The sequence below is a fragment of the Trachemys scripta genome, chromosome 18 (genome assembly GCF_013100865.1).
Source record: "Trachemys scripta elegans isolate TJP31775 chromosome 18, CAS_Tse_1.0, whole genome shotgun sequence".
NCBI lineage: Eukaryota > Metazoa > Chordata > Testudines > Emydidae > Trachemys > Trachemys scripta.
In genome coordinates this window covers 19,263,039-19,281,834 of record NC_048315.1, presented here as the reverse complement: position 1 = coordinate 19,281,834, position 18,796 = coordinate 19,263,039, and the positions used below count along the sequence as shown (strand labels likewise).

General features: G+C 43.9%; 1 protein-coding gene across 1 annotated transcript in view; it reads right to left on the bottom strand.

Annotated features, from left to right (window-relative positions):
- The window catches only part of YWHAG (tyrosine 3-monooxygenase/tryptophan 5-monooxygenase activation protein gamma), a 35,735-nt gene extending 17,815 nt beyond the window's left edge, over window positions 1-17,920 (bottom strand). Inside the window, exon 1 of the mRNA XM_034752513.1 lies at window positions 17,775-17,920. Coding sequence (XP_034608404.1) covers window positions 17,775-17,861 — 87 coding nt within the window. The 5' untranslated portion in view covers window positions 17,862-17,920. The remainder of the gene's footprint in view (window positions 1-17,774) is intronic.
- Between the last annotated feature and the right edge of the window lie 876 nt (window positions 17,921-18,796).

Below are 18,796 nucleotides of genomic sequence, written 5' to 3'. Positions count from 1 at the left end.
ACACACATACACCCACCCAGACTCGTCTGGCACAAAATAGTCGCAAAAATCCACTCCATACGCAAGTAGGCACAAATTGTAACTATGAGCCATTTTGTAATTTGCACTTTGAGCACCTTAGAAACAATGTATGCTTCACCTACCACCTACTACTTCATATTGTGCTCCTGCACAGTAGCGTTTTTGTGGTTGTGGCTGCAGCAGCATGCAATCCGATAGGACTGAATGAGGATTTTACTCAAGCCCTGCTGCTGTAGTCCTCAGAACCCCCACTCCCAATTCTTCACTGCCTTACACCTAGTGTATTCATTTACGTCTGTGCAGAGTAGTTGTAAAATGTTATTGTGATGCATGACCAGAAAGGGTTAAGTGTTCTGCAGGATGAATGACTCAAATTCAACCCTTAAAAATATATGGGAAGATTATGTTAAAAACACATTTATATTGGTAAAGCTCAATGATGTAGTCAAACAGTCCCTGTATGCTGTATCCGGTTAATTCAGAGATCCAAAAAAAAAAATCTTAGCATTTAAATGAACTGTAAACATAGGAAATCACTGCATTCATCTCTCTGAAGTGTATAGCAAATCACCTGCAAATGGTGGAAAAACAGGCAATTGCCTTATGTTAATAATGTGTGTGAATAATTACCAGGTGATGCTTAGGAAGTGAGGGCTTATTGTTCACTGAGGGACTCCAACCAGTCAAAGAAGGCCTGAATTGTATAAAAGATGTTTGGGTCCCAATCCTTTTTATCTCTGATCTGCTTAAGCTTCATCAGGGGAAATTTGAGTTGCAAGACTGAGATCCCAGTTAAACTGCAACACCTTGAATAAGACATTGGTCATTGGACTATAACATATGGCCTAAATTCTAAAAACTCTTTGCAACTACAAAGCTCATCATCTAAGCTATGAACTTGAACTTCAAGAACTGAATCACTCTTATGTCTGTATGTATATTGATCTTTTAAACATCCTCTCCTTTTTTAATAAATGTTAGTTTAGTTAATAATTGGCTGTAAGCGTGTATTTGGGCAAGATCTGGAATATTCATTAACCTGGGAGGTAATGTGTCTGATCCTTTGGAATTGGTAGAACCTTTTCTTTTATATGATGAAAAGGATTTTCAGTAATCTTCATTGGTCTTGACTTGGGTATCTGGGTGAAGGCCTGAGGCTGGGTTACTTTAAGGAAATTGTGTTGTTGGCTTCTGGGCAACCAGTGAGGTAATAAAGAAGCTGTTTTGTGGTGGCTTGGTAAATGTAAGTATTGGAATATCCACCAGCTTTGGGGCTTGTCTGCCTCATTCTTTGCAGTTCACCCTAATTGAATGACCTCAGCTGGCTCCCCTGGGACCCCAGTCACAGCTATCAAATCAGAATGGCACAAACCTGCTTAGCACAGGTCCAAACAGATTACACATTATGCTTAATGTCTTAGAAGTGCTTAAGTGGAATTCATTTACTCTTGAAGTCAATCCTCTGATATCTGATCTATGCCCACTACTTGGCACAGGATTGTACACTCTCCCAGTGGTCATTTTATCAGCACCTACATGTGGAGAGTCTTGCATAACCATTCTTCTAGATATCATACCTGTATTCATTTACATCTGCATTTTCCCTGCAAGTTAGCCTTATCTTACACAAAAAGAGGAATAGATGAACTTTTGCTTCTAAGTAAGATCTTTCTCGCATTTCCATACTGCTTAAAAGAATGGGCCTGGACAACAGAGTCCTTGGGTCCCTTGTTCAAATCAAGTTACTTGTGACCAAGTTCATCAATTCAGCACCAAGGACACTAAGGTCTCAGTATACAATGCCACAGTCCTCCTTAAGTTACATACATGCAGAGCTCTGTGCAGCTGAAAAGCTGGTCTTTCACCAACAGAAGTTGGTCCAATATAAGATATTACTTCACCCACCTTGTGTGTCTGTAATACAGTACATCTAAGGCAACAGACTTTGGTTAAACACTGAGCTAGCACGCGGTTCAGAATCCATATCCACATCACCAGGGCCATGCTTGTCACATATTTTGTCACCATTGGTATCCTGGGTTGCTTGTGTGCATTTTTTTTTTGGGCGGGGGGGCGGGGCAATGAAAGATGTAGTGTGAAACTGAGACCTTTCATCCTGTGCACTTAGTTTAGTGAGGTAGTTAACTTAACCTGCATAACATCCAACATTTCTGGTGTCTACACTAAGTTTGCCTGTTTAAATTGGGCATAAAAAGGAACTTCATTTAGAGATAACCAAAAAGAGCATTACAGTAATTTAGATTGACATTTTATTGTAGTAGGCAAATAAGAATTGAGTTTTAACTTGTAGACTTGTGCTGCAGATGCATAGATGCTTTCAAACTCTAATAGAGCAATGGCATAAATGCTGTGACCAGATGTTGCCAGAAGTTTACTTTGTCTGCATTTTTAGTTCTAAATCCTTCTGGCTTAAACAAAAAGCCAAGTTAGCTAAACCTTCATTGATGTAGCCACTTAATTGTATCCTAAAGATTTTTTTTACTCCAAAGAGATCATTCCTCAAAGATCTGATACTCTCTGCTCATCACCAACATGACAGACCCTTTAAACCTGGCTCCACTAAAGTCAGGGAGTTTTGCAATTGACTTCCACAGGGTGAAATCCTGGCTCCACCGAAATCTATAGAAGTTTTGCCACTGACTTCAATGGAGCCAGGGTTTCACCTTATGGATCAGATTCCAGCTGACAAATGGACAAGTACTTCAGCAGCTTATGCTACTTTACTCAAGTTGAGAATCTGGCCCTGAATTTTCAGCCACTACTGACAGCTAAGTGTTAGCCCAGTCTAGTGGTGTGGTCTACTTAAAAAAAGTTTCCATGCCCATGTTCAAACATACAGCACTATTGTAGCTGTTCCAAAATTACCCATCAACTACTGATAATTCATAAAAGCACTTCCAGGTACTCCAGAACCACTATTCTCCAAATGGTGAAGCATCTACTAGTGCGATTAACCACTGACAACTAACCAAGTAGTTTGGATTTCTAGAGACTTGCTGTGGCCTACTAACAGCCAAATCAAAGAAATACTTCCATGCAAAATGGCTGTGTGTCAGGTGCTTTGGTGAAGTTCAGTCATGATACACAACCATGAAGGCAAAAGAAATTAGTGTGGGGTTACAGGCAAGTAGAGGATTTTTGTACTACTAAAGTTCTGCATTCAAAATACATAGCAGATAAACACCTGAGGGAGGAGAGAACGTAACACAAGCTTATGTTTTTTGGGGTTTCTTAACTGGTTTATTTTTTTAGTAATTGAGTTTTATGTAGAGGTCCAAAAAAACCCCAAAAAACACAACAACAAAAAACCAAAAACAGGGTTTGAGACTCTCGGTTCAAACAGCACTGCATTAAAGCATACAAGGGAACAATTAGTGTGCAGGAGCAGGTCTACAAAGGCCAATTAATACATGTGTTAGCGTGCTTTAGATATCACATCCCAGTCCACATTACTGCTCCATGTAGACAAGCCCCTTAAATACAAGCAAACATTACTGGGGTTTATTGGATAAATACCAATTTCATTTTTTTTTTTAATATCATGGCGTTCTATTGGTTAAAACTAAAATCAGAAGTCCTAAACATAACCCACGAGGCACTCACATTAAAGCAACTGTATTTACTTCATGTCTCCTTAACACGAGTTTCTCTTATAGCCAGGCACTGTAGCTGCCATTCTTAAGTGACCTACAATGAGAAATTGTACAACCACTACACTATTAATAAATACTTTGGTTTAACACTTTCCCAGGTCTCTCACTACATAGAGAGAATATTTAAAACACTCTTGTTTTTGGCAAACAACTGGCTGTGCACATTTACGGATCCAGAAGTAAGTGTGGCATAACACCTGGAAGTTTAACCACATCCCTGCTTGCTGTCTCTGCCTCCTCACTCTGGCAATTTTCTTCTGTATCACTGCAGCTGCCTCTGCAGTCAGCTGTTCAGAGGAGTTTCTCTTTAGCCATGCTGTCAATACCATGCCTTCAGCTGTCTAATGTCATTGTCATATTTCCAGCCTTGAAGCAGTCTTGCACCACTTGTGACAGCAGGTTGTAGCTTACCCAGTGGCGAGTTTAGAGAGCCAGTATATGCTAATTGGACATACAAGCGGCATGTTCTCACTGTTCAGAAGTCAAGAGTTGGGTTCTCTGGTTAATGAGACATTGTGAGTTGCAATTCATATGAGATAGTTTTAATATGTAGTGAACTGTAAGCCTCAGAAGGATTAACAGCTGAATAGCTAAAAGTTGGCAGGGATTTTTTTTTTTTTTTTTAACAGTCTGAAGGATTCAGAAAAAGTGAATAAAATATAAGATTAGTCTCAGGATTGGATGCTTTGCTATTCACATGAAACATCCTTGTATGTACTAGCAACTGTATCAAAAATATCTAGTGAGCCTCTCTCACGCAAAGAGCACAAGGAATCTTAGAAGTGGTACCCCATTAAGCTTCCATACTTGTAGCCATCGGGGCATAGGCCCGAATACTACAGCTACTACAAGGCAACGCTTCCACATACATTAAGGCAACTCCACCATATCATCCAGTAAAAGACAGTGGTACTTAAGTGTTATGGGAGGTTGCAAAGACAAGTGAAACATCATGAAAAGAACGTCACAGTGTACATTTTTAAAAGCCTCAAAGAGCCACAGAACATTGACAAACCAACTTACTTTCTGCCTCAACTCCACCCCAACACAGACTTCCCATTCAAGCACTTCAGTGATGACATCGGCTCAGTCCAAGTACATGCAATGACTCAGTATGCAATTGTGGGGTAGTAGTAACCCTGGAGACATTCAGTGAAATCCCTACTTGTGGATAGTTCTCCAGTTTCCCCCCACCAAAAGAAACCTTTTTACCTTTAAGACTTTTTACTAACGTCAAGCAGCAGTTGAGACTGCCACGTTAAGACCACTCTTGTTGCTTCTACACATTTACACTGAGTTATTGTTTAAGAAGTCATTTGATACAATTAACAATTCTGCATACTATTGAGTACACTTACCATCCAGGAAGGGAATACAGAAACCGCGAGGGTGGTGAATGCTAATTAGTGTAATAAAGTTCGTTTTGGACTGGAAAGAAGTTGAGACTGAATTTCTTCAGCAAGAATAAGCCAGTACATTGTGGGGAAGGCACTCCCTGATAAGTGAATATGCAACTAACTGTTTTTCAGCTGGCTTGTGTCCCAAACGCAGATTTGTGAAATTCATCCATCCCACGCTCTGGGCATTCATTCACTGTTCAGAGCACGGAGAGGTGGTCATATAAAGCCTGGGGAAGAGCATGTGTAACATAGCAGTCAATATTAACAGCAGCAAAGTGGAAGCTGAAAAGGTGGCAGAGGCATGTGTGTGCAGACAGGAAGGGGAATGGGGTGGACCAGAGATTCTGTAGTAGTGTTCTTCGGGCCACCCAACTCTCCCTTGAAGAAGGACCAAAAGTTTTATTTAAGCAAAATGTAAAAATCCTATTTAAAGAGTCTCCTCAGAACCCTGGCTTATCCAAACAAGCCAAAGTAAATGGATAGTGTTCTTTTTGGATATGTGAGTAGCCACTGAGGACAGTTCTTGGAGACAAAGGTGACCAGCTTCCGTCTCTTTCAAGACAAGACAGAAAGGGTGTCCATTAAAAAGAAATTTTTTTTTTTTTTTTTTTACACAACACTGAATGCTAAGATTCTGGCAAAGAGACGGGCCAAAGCCTGGTGACCACAGAACAGATGACCTAAAGGTCCACACCTATGTTAAGATTGACTCTGGAAAGATGTGACCATCAGGTTCAAAACACCCTGAAACCATAACAAAAGCAGAGGAAATTAAGAATGGCATTTCTGCTTTACAATTGTCTTTAAGCATCACATCAAGTTATGCATTACACACAGGAGTTTGTCCCCTCTAATGTTAACAAGTCTTACAATGGGTTCCTTCCCTTTTTGGCAAGATGGCCATCAGCTAAAAGCAACGTAGCTCAGTTAGGGACCCTGGCTGCCACAAGAGATGTAAAACTTTGGCTCACCAGAATCAAGCAAGAGATTAAACACTTAGTCAACAACCTCACATTGGTTTAAAGGTGTTTTGTTTGGAATCTCTAAAACAAAATATTTTACCTTAGGTTTCCAATACACTGTCTGGTAGGAAAGCTTTCACAACCTTCGGGGGGGGGGGGGGGAAGAAGAGACGAGAGAAGAGGGAGTCAGGGAGAGAATCTAAGTGTCAAAGGAAATAACATTTCATATTGACTGGAATGAAATACTTGGAACAATATTAAGATCCAAAGAACAGGCCATCTCAAGTTCGTGTGAGCCAGCAAAGTACGGTATAATTGCTGAACCCTTGAAACTTTCTGAAAGCACCAAGGGTACACTAACTACTCAAAATGTCAAACCAAGAAACTCAAGCACGCTCATGCTAACACCACAATATTTTTTTTAAATAGTGTTTGAGACAGAATAACCAAGGAAACTTAGTATGTCAGCTGCTCTTCAATGACCCATTCAGAGGTGAATGAGATCTAAGGCTTGTTGTTATGGCACATGGGAAAAAGTCTGACTAGTATCATACTAATCAGTTTTAGCGACAGAGGAAGAATCATGGCACATTTTAATTAGTATGATGCTGCTTGTAAAAGGAACTGAACATGCTTAAAGTAGTATAAATTAAAAACCCTTGTAACTCCACTGGATACAGCAAGCCTAATTCGTCAATATTCGCAGAGGCTTGCTCAGCTGGCCTTCTTCTGAAGAGATCTGCATGTAGAAGAAGGAAGCTTTCTTTGTTCTGAACTCTTGACCACAACCAATAGCCTTACTTCGGATGAAGTGACAGCCCAGAGAGCCTCATTCCACCTGCTGAAGCCCAGTTGTACACATGCCTTTAAATGTTAATCCCTGACACTTATTAAAGCTAAAGACTAGAAATCAAGAGCACAACCATATGATGAGATGACCAAAACAGGAAGCTAACAGTAACTAACAGATACAAAGATTAAGAGGAAGTAGGTCCTCAGTGTGAAAATCTGAGTACTTTACACTTGAGAATACTACCTGTTCTATCCAAACCCCAAGTAAACTCAACAAGGAATGCTGCCTGATTTAGGTAAGCAGAGAATCATTAAGATACCAAGTTTAAAAACCAAACTGACAGTTTTAGGCATTTCCCCATAATCTTTATGGAAGCATATTCCTTGTTTGGAGCCAACATCAGCACTCATCAAAAGGTGAGACAGCAGTGATGAGGTGTCTCACTATATCAGACCTTGATTTAAGAACCACAAATGAAAATCAGAATGCTAGCTTCTGGCTACCAGTAGCCGACTGGGTTTACGATCAAGCTGGAGAAAGTTCTCGTTTGTTTGAAATTTCGCACTGCATTTTCTCAGATACTGGTTTACACTGATTGCCGCCAACTCCTTCCTGTGCCTGTTCACTCTCTGAAGTGGTTGTATTGCCTTGAGAGAATTTGTTTGTGCTTTATGAAGCACATCAAGTCCTTGGATAAAGTGGCACAATAAAATATCAGATCTTGAAAACCTTTTGTCCATAGCAAGTAACAGACCTCCAGCGCATGAGTTGGAGAGCAGCAGCAGCTTGAAACAAGCATGACCTTGGTCAGTTTCACAGCTTCCCAACAAAACAGCCCTAAAGTTGAGCCATCTAATTCATTTCACTCTACTGCTCCTAGATTTTTTTTCTTGAAGTGACAGAGTAAGGAGTCTCTCCACTCCTCTATCCAGTGCACCAAATAGCAGCAGAATGTGTTTTTTATGGCTTCTGAGGGGATACATTGTGAGAATTATAAATGACTAAACAGAAGACCCCCGCAATATTGCTTTTTTTTTTTTTTTTTTTTCAAAAATGTGGTTAGTCTGCATTAACAGCAGAGGTGACACTGACCAGAATTGAACCATTTTCACTCTTCTGCATCTAGGAAAGTTTTGAGTGGCATTAGAGAGTAGGGATCTGAAGACCTCCAAAAAATGCATGGGTAGGGAGGAAGAGACATGAAAGTCCAGGTAAAGGAGTATTCTGAAGAGAAGCAAAGCAGAAAGACAGGGAAAGCTGTGAGATTCCCCCTACTGTGACCTAGTATGAAAAATGCAAATGTTTGTGTATTATTGTCATTGTATGCAACATCTCTAGGGGGAGACATGATTAAATGTTAAATTCTGGGACCCAATGTGCCAGATAAGAATGAACATGAGTGGGTTTCCTAGGACATACTTGGAGGTGAATGCAAATTCCCACCTCCAGAGCCAACCTTTTGAAGCTATGATTGAGGAGAAATCCATTGTGTGTTGATTACATGTTCCCAGGGACCCAAGGTTGAAGGCCCAAACTGTATAAAGGAGGGACTGATTCATAATGGGTTTCTGTTCCGAGCGAAAGGTGGTATGAACTTGTAACAAGAGGAAAATCCCCTATGTGGGGTTGAAGGACTGACTCCTACCAGAGCTCTTGTGGGCATGATTTCTGATAAGCTTATTAGCACACATGTAAGTTCTTTATTGTTTTACTAGGTTCTCTCTGTAATGCTTTCACCTGAAGAATAAATATGCTTGCTTAGAAAGAGCTGTGTGGTACCTTATAGCTATGGGAAATTATGCTGTTTATCGCCTCTGAGGTGAAAGCAAAGCACATCTGCTTACAGTCTGACTTGCTAGGGTACTCACAGTGCAGGAGGGCAACTTTGCAGCATGGAAAACCCCCAGCCAGCAGCAGGAGAGACGTGTCTTCGCCAAAGAGAGGCAACAACTGGGGAGCCAGAAGCCTAAGAGAAAAATTCCTAGTCCCAGCAGCTGAGCCCAAGATAAACTGGATGCTTTCCCTTATCCCGCCGGACACCACCTAAGCCCTACCACAAGCAGGGTCCACAGACAATAACATGCTAGCAACCTTCCTGCACTGAGAGTGGTGTACATTAGGTCTCTGAGGACACTGGACTTTAACCTCAATGCCTCCCCCCTCAACTTTGATGATGCCTACAAGAGAAATTATTCACAGTGCCTGTTTGTGGATAGTGAAACCAGTTTGGCCAAAAGCCATGGGGCAAAATGTAGTCCTCAGTTTAAGCCAGATAGGACAAACCAACAGCAGCAAAGGTGTCAAATAATGCATGTTTCAAGATAGCATGAAGACTCAAAAGGATGTGCTTTAGTGGTCCATTTGCAGGGAGTTTTTGGTTTACTGGTCTGTGTGGAAGTAGGGTGTTACGGTTGCATAAGGAATTCTGGGATCAATTTAGATTGCTGTTTCTATAGCTGTTTGTGGGACTGAGTGTTTGACAGAAGATTTTTCTTTGAACTGCATTTAGCAGCCTCTGCTGTAACTTCGCTGTTTGGGAGGAATGACCGATGTGTCACCAGTATGCCAGTCAAGACTACGGCAAGGACAAAAAGGGTCTGATGGGTAGGGAGGGGAGGGAAGCGCAGCATTCAGCTGACCTGTGACAGGCTCTAAGGAGAATGAGCCAGCTCAGATCCACCTATGGATAGTTAATTGCCTAACCAGTTGGGCAGCAGTTTATTAGGTCTAGGTGCTCCTTACCTAATGAAGGCTTATGAGAACTCAGTCTAGACCCAGAGCAGAAAGGTTCTTCCTCAGGGCAGCTGGTTAGGAAGCTGCTCCCCATGGTGTCTCCCTGGAGAACAGAGCAACAGGTCCAGAGAGAAGGTGCTCCCAAGGCAAGGGACCAAAGCAGTCCAGGAGAATGAAGTGGGTGTGGGACCCCCTGAGGAGCTACTAGGGAGTTGCTCAGCAAAAAACACACCATGGGGGGGCAGGGGGGAAGAAGGGGAAGACTGGCATGTGGCTGAATGCCTAGCAGAAACCCAAGCTCCAGGAAGGGAATCTAGCCTAGGGGTACTCAAGGGTGGTGTGTTGTCATTGGAGCAACTGAGTAAAGCTTTTGGTTGTTGTGTTGTCATTTTCCATTAATGGAGGCACAACCTTCTAAAGAAGGCACTTTAATACTGGAAAGCCTGCTTGGACTGTTTTCTTTCACCTGGGTATAAAGAAGAGGCAGGGATCACCTGCGGCCTGCACCTGACTGCAGGGGGTATATTGGGGTGACCTCCACACCTTTACAGGGTCCATACACCAAGTACGGATTTTATATGCAGGTCACAGTGAAGCTTTTTGCAGTGATCTGCAAGAATCTCCAGCTCTTGTAAACCAGCCATCCTTAACTGGCAGGGTGATTTGCTCCAGCAAGTCCCAAGAGTAATGCTACACTCACCTTGACAGAGCCTCCTCACTCTTGCATCCAGTCACCACCAACAGCGCCTGACTACCTGCGGAGTCTCCTTTATCTAAGGAGACACTGTCTACATCTAGCCCTGCCTTGCTAGGTTACAGTGTTATTCAGATTCAAAAAAATCTATGCACCTTATAACCACTCATTGGTTTATATTACTGTTAGTTGAGCTACTTGTCCTGAAGTGCTGCTGAGTATGGCAGCCAGGTATATACTTCAAAAGCAAATCCAGTGCGTTTTTTCTGTCTTGCAAATAAATCTGTAGGTTTTCCCAAGATGTACATGTTAAAGAACTAAAGTCAGGGGAGTTCTGCTGGGAGGAAGCAAGTGGAGAAGACTCCAGGCTCTGGCTGCTGAAGATGATGGCCAGTTTTAGATCTTGTATTTTTATGTAGAGAGATTTCCTGCTCCCATTTGATTTACCCAGTGGTGTGTGGTTACCTATTCTGTGAAAGGAGCTGTGGGTGTGGCATCACCAACCTTTAGTACACCTGGAAAAGGATTTGAACATGGGCAAAACCAAAGTATCAACTAGCCACTCAGTACACAGCTTTGAACGAAGTACTTAAGACAGATATGCAATAGAGTAGCTATGTTTGCTAAGGCAAACATCTTGGTAGACCCAAGGACTCCAAAGCTAACAGTCTGTCTCTACCTGAGCTATGGGCCAGGCTTTCAAGCAGAGACTTTTAACACAACTGCATCATCTGTGGACTGGGCACAGAGAAGATCACCACTAAACTGGGTTGTATTTACCTATTTTAACGTTATAAAAATATAGGCTAACCCTCTGACAGGAGGATGGTCTGTGGCTCTATTGGGTTACCTTGTTTCTTTTTGTAAGTCTACAATAAAGCAAACAAATACTTCCTTAGTTGGGTTAGAGAGTTTGAGTGTTGCGCCACCTGTTTTTTCCAGATTACAACTTATTCCAACTGTCTGAGCAATACCAAGAAGTACCTACATGAGTGTTATTGCCTACAGCTTGAGAGAATTACATGATAAATTAGCAGATCCCTTCTAGATACAGAATTTTTTTTTTTTTGGTCAGTCTACCATTAGTATTACAAATGTAAGTGCACAAAAATCAGGAAGTGAAAGAGGCTACAATTACGGCATAGCTTTCCACACGCAGATTCCACCGCTGTCTCTCTCAATTCCTGCAGCTGCATAAAATAGGTAGCCAAACATTCAGAAACTGATTTTTCTTCATTTTTAGCTAGTTCAGCCAGTAAAATTATGCCCCACACAGTTCAGGCTGCTGCCCAATTTGCCACAGCATCCAATACTGGTGTTCCATAAAGAATTTGGTAGCTTTGCCATACCATAGCATTTGAGGTCAGTGTACCATGACCCCTTTCGTGGCTGCACTGAAATCATGCAAGGCAACAGCAGGAAAAGATGGGACCAGAAATTCAGATTAAAAAAGACAGCTGCATAAAAGGTAAACCTTAAGAGAAGCTTACAATTTACAGGGAGTGGAGTGCTGGCATATCAGGCTCAGAAGCCCAGTATCTTGTCAGAAGCCTAACTACTTGGAAGCCCCTTCTTGGGGCTCATAGCAACCTCGCTCAGTTATGATGCATGCCCGCTGAAAGACCCCTTCTTGTGGCAGACGGGAACCAAGATGGCCAACACCTGTATCGCCTCAGCAAAAAGAGCCACAAAAGGATTTTTGCAGCTGCAGAATTCAGAGAACTTCAATGAGGGTCCTTAGTAACATTAGTTCACTCACCGGTGAGCTACCCACAATGAATGCTGTGGATACCACGTGTATAAAAAAGATCAATGGTAGTCACGAAATCCTAACAGACTAGCACACGTTAACAGGCGCTAAGGTTACAGGGAAGAGTTGTAATACATAGAACTTTAACTATGCCCCTTGTGCCTATGCAAACAGCTTTGGCTCTTTCACATTTAAGATTTTAGCTACACAACCATAATGGTCTAGATTTCCCTAGAAGTCATACTAAGACTACTTGCTGTCTGCTATATGCTAACCTTGATTCTGCCCTTAGTGCCTATGCATTACAACCTTACTACTTCAGTATACATCAGTAGATGGTACTCTGTCCTGATACCAAGAACATTTCCAATTTGACCTCCTGTTTGATCCTCTGCAGCCACTTCCCCTGCGAATATCCTACTTCTCATTGTGCTCCCCTCCAAGATGTGGTTAAAATCACCTCCCGCACTCTCTCACTTCCCTTGAGTTTGGGGAAGCCAAAAAGATTTAAAAATTAGTCATCTTCACAGTCCAGGTTCTGCACAGCTCCATTCCGGATCACATATTTGCTCTAGTTTTCTCCTTCCCTATGCCTACCAAGTCACTCCTGCCTAGTCATTCCGCACTTAGTATGTTTTTTTCCATGTTGACAGTTAAGACTGGAACAGCCTCTATAATAGTAGTCAACCACTCTTCCATATCCCTTTCTAGTATTTTTGCTCTTCCCTGAGGCCTTCCAATAAGCCAAACATTTGTTACATAATTAAAATTTGAGCTTTTCAGGACCAATGAGAAACTTGCAAATTATTCACTCAAACTGAGTACAGCCGAAATAGGTACAAACCCCTCCTCCCCCAAGAACATTTTGTACTTCGTGTTTACTGATGTCCTCCCCACTCACTGTGGCCTACTAGTGTTATGTTCTTGATCCAGTAGAGATTGTAAACTCCAAGCAGCAGTAATCTGATATTTATCTACTTGTATAACACTATGTACAGTTATACCACTATAGATTACTCCTAGTCTATCACACTAGAGCCTAATACTATTATGTAATACAGACATTTAGATGCCCGGAATCAAGTAACCAGGGAGACAGCCAACAAGAGACATTTGTTGACAACTTTTAAAGCCAGACCTAAATCCATCCTATCAACACGTGTGTGTGGGTTTAGACACAGCTTAATATTTCCTGTAACAATAATATTTTGGACACCTGCTTTGAGAGAAACAATCATATAGGATTTATTAGTTTCTCTGAACTTTCCATCCCCGAAAAGTCTACTGCTGGATTTGTTAATTTAGTTAAGTGAAGACTGGTAAATTTCTCTCAAATGTAGCAAATATGAAGGTGATTCAGTATTAAAATGGCATAATTGAATTTCCTTGGAGATTACAAATTTTTATAGGAGACAAGAAGTGACTGAAGCTAGACACAACCAGGGAGATCGTTTGGACTGCTCGTTACATGCTGCATAAATGCAGTCCCTATAAAAACATTGCTCACAGAACACTGAAGAATACAAAGACCTGAAGCCTTAAAATGCTTCCAAAAACTGCCTATCTGTAAGAAACTCACTTTTGAAAGTCAGTGTTCACTGAAAGTCACTCCCGTCTGGCAGGACAGGTGGAATGATCAGGCTGAAAACTATAGTATAGAAGTGCCCCCCCAAAGACAGAAACAATTCCCCAAGCACCACATGACTTGGATGGTTGGAAGGACTCCACCTCTGAAAAGCCTGCAAAGGCATCACCATTCCATTACAGCTAATGGGTATTGATTTCTCTCTCGTGGCATAAGCAGCTTTAAGCTAAGTTAGGTTAGCCTCCTAGAGACCCAATTCAGAGCAAAAAACAGCTCACTTCCACTTAAGGCATTGACAGGGTTCCTAAGTGCCCGTACTGATGTTCTGTTCGGAGTCTTAGGCTAGGTCTACACTACCCGCCTGAATCGGCGGGTAGAAATCGATGTCTCGGGGATCGAATTATCGCATCTCGTCGGGACGCGACAATCGATCCCCAAATCGATGTTCTTACTCCACCAGCGGAGGTGGGAGTAAGCGCCATCGACGGGGAACCGCAGAGGTCGATTTTGCCGCCGTCCTCACAGCAGGGTAAGTCGGCTCCGATACGCAAATTCAGCTATGCGAATAGCGTAGCTGAATTCGACCCATCTTAAATCCCCCCCCCCCGTAGTGAAGACCTGCCCTTAGTAGCCTACTCAGGGAGAACTTCCAACCTTCTCTAGCTGGCTTTTTAGAAATCAAGCTATGAGTTGACATTATGACTGACTGAATAGTTAGAAGAATACAAAGACTATACAGAGAGAGACCAATCAAGAGCCTTATAAGAATATAATTGTATCCTGATCCTCCATGGCAAATGCAACACAGTATACTCCACTTTACTGGGACATCTCAAAAAGCCTTACTGTTTAGTCTTTGAGCTCATTAGGCTAGGTCTATATGGGGGGGGGGGGAAATCGATTTAAGATACGCAAATTCAGCTACGGGAATAGTGTAGCTGAATTCCATGTATCCTATTCGACTTACCCCGCTGGGAGGACGGCGGCAAATCGACCGCCGCGGCTCCCCCGTCAACAGCGCTTACTCCTCCTGAAGAGGTGGGAGAACACATGTCGATTCGGGGATCGATTTATCCGTCTAGATGAGACAAGCTAAATCGATCCCCAAGAGATCGATTTCTACCCGCCGATCCGAGCGGGTAGTGTAGACTAGTCCTAATACTAACCTGCTTAAACAGAATCACTAACAAGTTCTGTTTGCATATGCCCTAAGTGCATCAATGGGTTAAGTGGTTTTAGCAAGTTAAAAATCCTGCTTTTAATAAAGATGGTTCCTACTAGAAAGTCAAGTGTTAAAACACTGACTAATAAGATGACTGCATTTTCATTCAGTACATTTTTCTTTTTAAGCTTTTTCAGAAGGCTTCAAGAGTACGTTCTCCTTGCAATGATGGGTTACCCAGTGAGTGATTTAATCAGAAGGGTTCTACTGTACCAAAGTGATTCTGAACCCCTTAATAGAAAGGCTGCATTTAAGATCTCCCAAAAGGATGTGTTGGGCTCATTTAATTAGGTAACTGGAAGCTGCATCACATACAATCAGTCATTAAGTTACTGATAAAATTAAATTTTGGAATGGTCATTTAAAAAGGCAATTATACTTCAAGTATCTATTGTTCACTATTAGCTATTGCTCTCTACTTAAGAGTTTCTATTAACAGAACAGCCACCACAAATATTTAACGTTTTATCATAAAAACGGCTTTGTACAACAGGAAGCAAATATGAAATTTTGATGTAATAAGGCTCGTTATGTGCCTGTCAGGAAGTGGTAGGCACCAATTGTGGAAGGACAACTGAGAAAGACCTAATAGTAGTTTTCTGAGGGGACTATCAATCCAGTTGGATCACTGTACTATTACATTTCAGCATTACCTTGAATATATGCAATTGGCATCCTCTTTGCTACCACCTGGGTGCATCGCAGCTTCTTTCATTGAGAGACACATCAATGTGTGTTGCTACGGAAGTGAGTGTGAGGTCACAAGCCTCCTGCACTATTGGAGTTGGGGGATAGGATGGGACAAATATCAGACATAACTAAATGTGACAAGTCCATTGACGGAATGTAGCTCAAATTTAAGCAATATTTTACAAGTACTGTAAGAACAAAGCTCTTCTTTTTGTTTGCTGAAGGTAAGAGGCTTTAGCCCAAACAGTCTCAGTGTGAATCAGCTTCTAATGGCTGAACTGCATCAACTGGAGATGCAGCATTATCCCAGATTGCTGTTTCAGTGATGGCCAATAAAAGATTAACCCTCTCCTTGATTACATGAGAATTTTTCTTTTAAATCTAGAACTGGTGTAAGAGTGCAAGTCAAGTTTTTGCAGGAATGGAAATACTGCAATAAGGCTTATGTCATGTCCTCAGCCACATTACATTTTGCTTTGCCATAGTAATAGATACATTACCCATATAAAATAAGGTGTAATACTTGTACTCCTAGCAAGCCGCTGCCTTAAACTGATAACTGAAGCGATCAGTATAGACACACACCTGTATAAAATTCATACTGCAGTAGAGAGGAACATCAGATATTAGAATCACTGAGTACTGTTAAGCTAATATCTTATTCTGATTTTTCCATATTTCATTTGATATACCTCTTCCTTCCCCATTCTCAGTCAGGTTTTGACAGTTCTGTCTGTTCGACAAATGCAAGATTATTGACAAAATGGTGCAATATAGGCACAGAGAGCTGCATCCTAGACAGACTGCGACATTCCAAGATCAGCATTCACTTTTCTTCAGCAAGGGAGGACACCCCAGCTTCTCTTAAAGGCTCAGACCTGACTAACAAGGCAAATATAAAGAACAGTTTTCCCCTTTAAAGCAACCCCTCCCTCCCTCCACCCAGTCTAGCCTCTCTGCAATATGACAAATGCAGAATCTTCTGGAATGACTTGATACTGCCTCCCACGATTGCTTTGTTTGCAAGATCAGATCAGAGTGATTTCTTACTTATTGATTTCCAAATGATGTCTGCATTTATTAATAAGGGACATTAAGTATCACAAATCAGATCAGTCTGATAAATGCAGTGTCTTTATTTTAAGAGTGCAAAATGAAAATAAGGCTAAATCCATAAATCTTGAAACAAACACAATAAAAAATAAACAAACTTAGATCATTGAAAAGACATGTATATGCTCTTCCCAAATACAGGACAATACAGACAGAAGACATGAAAAAGGGATGCATTAGAGAAACTGGGAGGTGTTTAATAGCTATAGTGAAAGACACACATAAAAATCCCTCAGTGTGATTTTATATAAATGACACACACAATTATGAATTCCCCTGAGCAGCACGGTGACCTCTAAGAAAGCAATTTAAATGATACAGTGAGATCAGGTGCTAGAAACAACATGCATGTAAATCTCTAAGATGAGGTTTTATAGGTACAATCCAAAGATCTCAGGTTCCAGAAGAAGGCTCCCTGAGACCTGTCAGGAGAAGCAGTTTACGGGAGGCGGCAGAGGATGATGGAGGATGTGTGTAAGGGGGGGCACAGACGAGCTGAGTTAATGGGAAAAGCTGGCAGGGAGCGGCACCGCCCAGATACAAGGGAGGGCGAGGAAGGGAAAAAAGTAACTGCATCTCTACAGCGCCAGTGCTCTTTAGACCCCTTTGGGGAAGCCGGTACTAACTCACCCCCCCCTCAAGCCCCCGTCCAAACACATGGCATGGAATAGCTCAGCCACAAGTCACCCACAGAGAAGCAATACGTGGAGGCTTCCCCTCTCCTGAGCGTCCCCTCTATGCTTCCCCATGACACCCCCACCCCAGAGGGGGGCAATGCCCCCCCCAGGCCCAATGAATCGAACCCCAAAAACAGACAGGGAGGGAAAGCGACCCCAGAGACCCCCCCCCGGGAAGGGGTAAAGGGACAATAGCGGGGGAGCCCCGCCCAGGAAGGGGGTGGGGTGCTCGCAGGGAAGAGCGAAAAGGGGGCACACGCCATGTGACGGGGGTAACCCCGTTAGCTATGGGGGGACCCCCCAACCACGCCCCACGCCCAGCTCTAGGGGGAGCCTGAGGCTCGCTCAGCGCCAGCTCGGGGGGAGACCGGCGGCAGGACCCCCCCCCGGGGAAAGGCAGGGGCTGGGGCCCCCCCGCCCCGGGGTGAGCGCCCAGCGGGGGAGGGGAGGCAGGACTCACGTTCTTCATGGCGGCCGCCATGTCATCGTAGCGCTCGGCTTGCTCGGCCAGCCGGGCTTTCTGCACCAGCTGCTCGCGGTCCACCATCTTCCCGGCCGGGTCGGAGCGGGGCTGGGCTCGCGGGCGGAGCGGAGCGGAGGGAGAGGAGGAGGCGGCGGCAGCTCCGGCTGAGGCGGGTCCTGCGGGTCCTGCGGCTCCGGCGGCGGCGGCTGCTGCACACCCGGCTGCTGTGCGCGCGCCGCCCGCGACGAGGACAACCCCCCGGCGGCCCCGCCCCCTGCCCGCGCGCCTCGCTCCGGCCCCGCCCCGCCCGCGCGGGGCACTGTGGGAGTGGTAGTTCTCCACCCGAGCGGGCCGCAGCCTGAGCCTGCAGAGGAAGACTCCATTTCCCAGCGCGCCCCGCTCAGGGGCTCAGTGGAGGAGTGCCCCTCCCCCCCCCCAAATACTCACAGCCTCTCTCCTCTCAGTGTCCCCCCCAGGCTGTGGGGCCCAGAGAGGCTGGTTCCCCCCCCTCCCCAGCAGGTCTCTGGGCACAGCAGCTGGGCCCAAGTGCTGACTCACTCACCAGCACAGCCTCCTGGCAGAGCTGCAGCTGCTCCCCCCACCGCCCAGGGCTCAGGGACCCCCCCCCACACACACACACCACCCCCATGCCGTGTAACCCAGAGCCAGCCACCCCCTCCATGGACATAGGCCCAGCTTAGGGTTGCCACCTTTCCGACCGAACAAAACCGAACACCCTTGCCCCGCCCCTTCTCTGAGGCCCCGCCCACCTCCCGCCATCGCTCGCTCACCCCCACCCTCACCGACTTGCAGGCAATGGGAGTTGGGTGCCTGAATAGCTTGGCTGATCTGGGACCTCTCCCCATCCTAGCATATGGGTGATTCCTGCTGCAGTGAAGGGGAGTCGCCGCGGGAGAATATCCCGTAATCGCACTTACATCTGACATTGCGGGATTGTCACAGAAGCCTATGGGAGTCAGCGGCTAAACCCCACTGGTTGTTAAGCCCCTAAGTCCTTT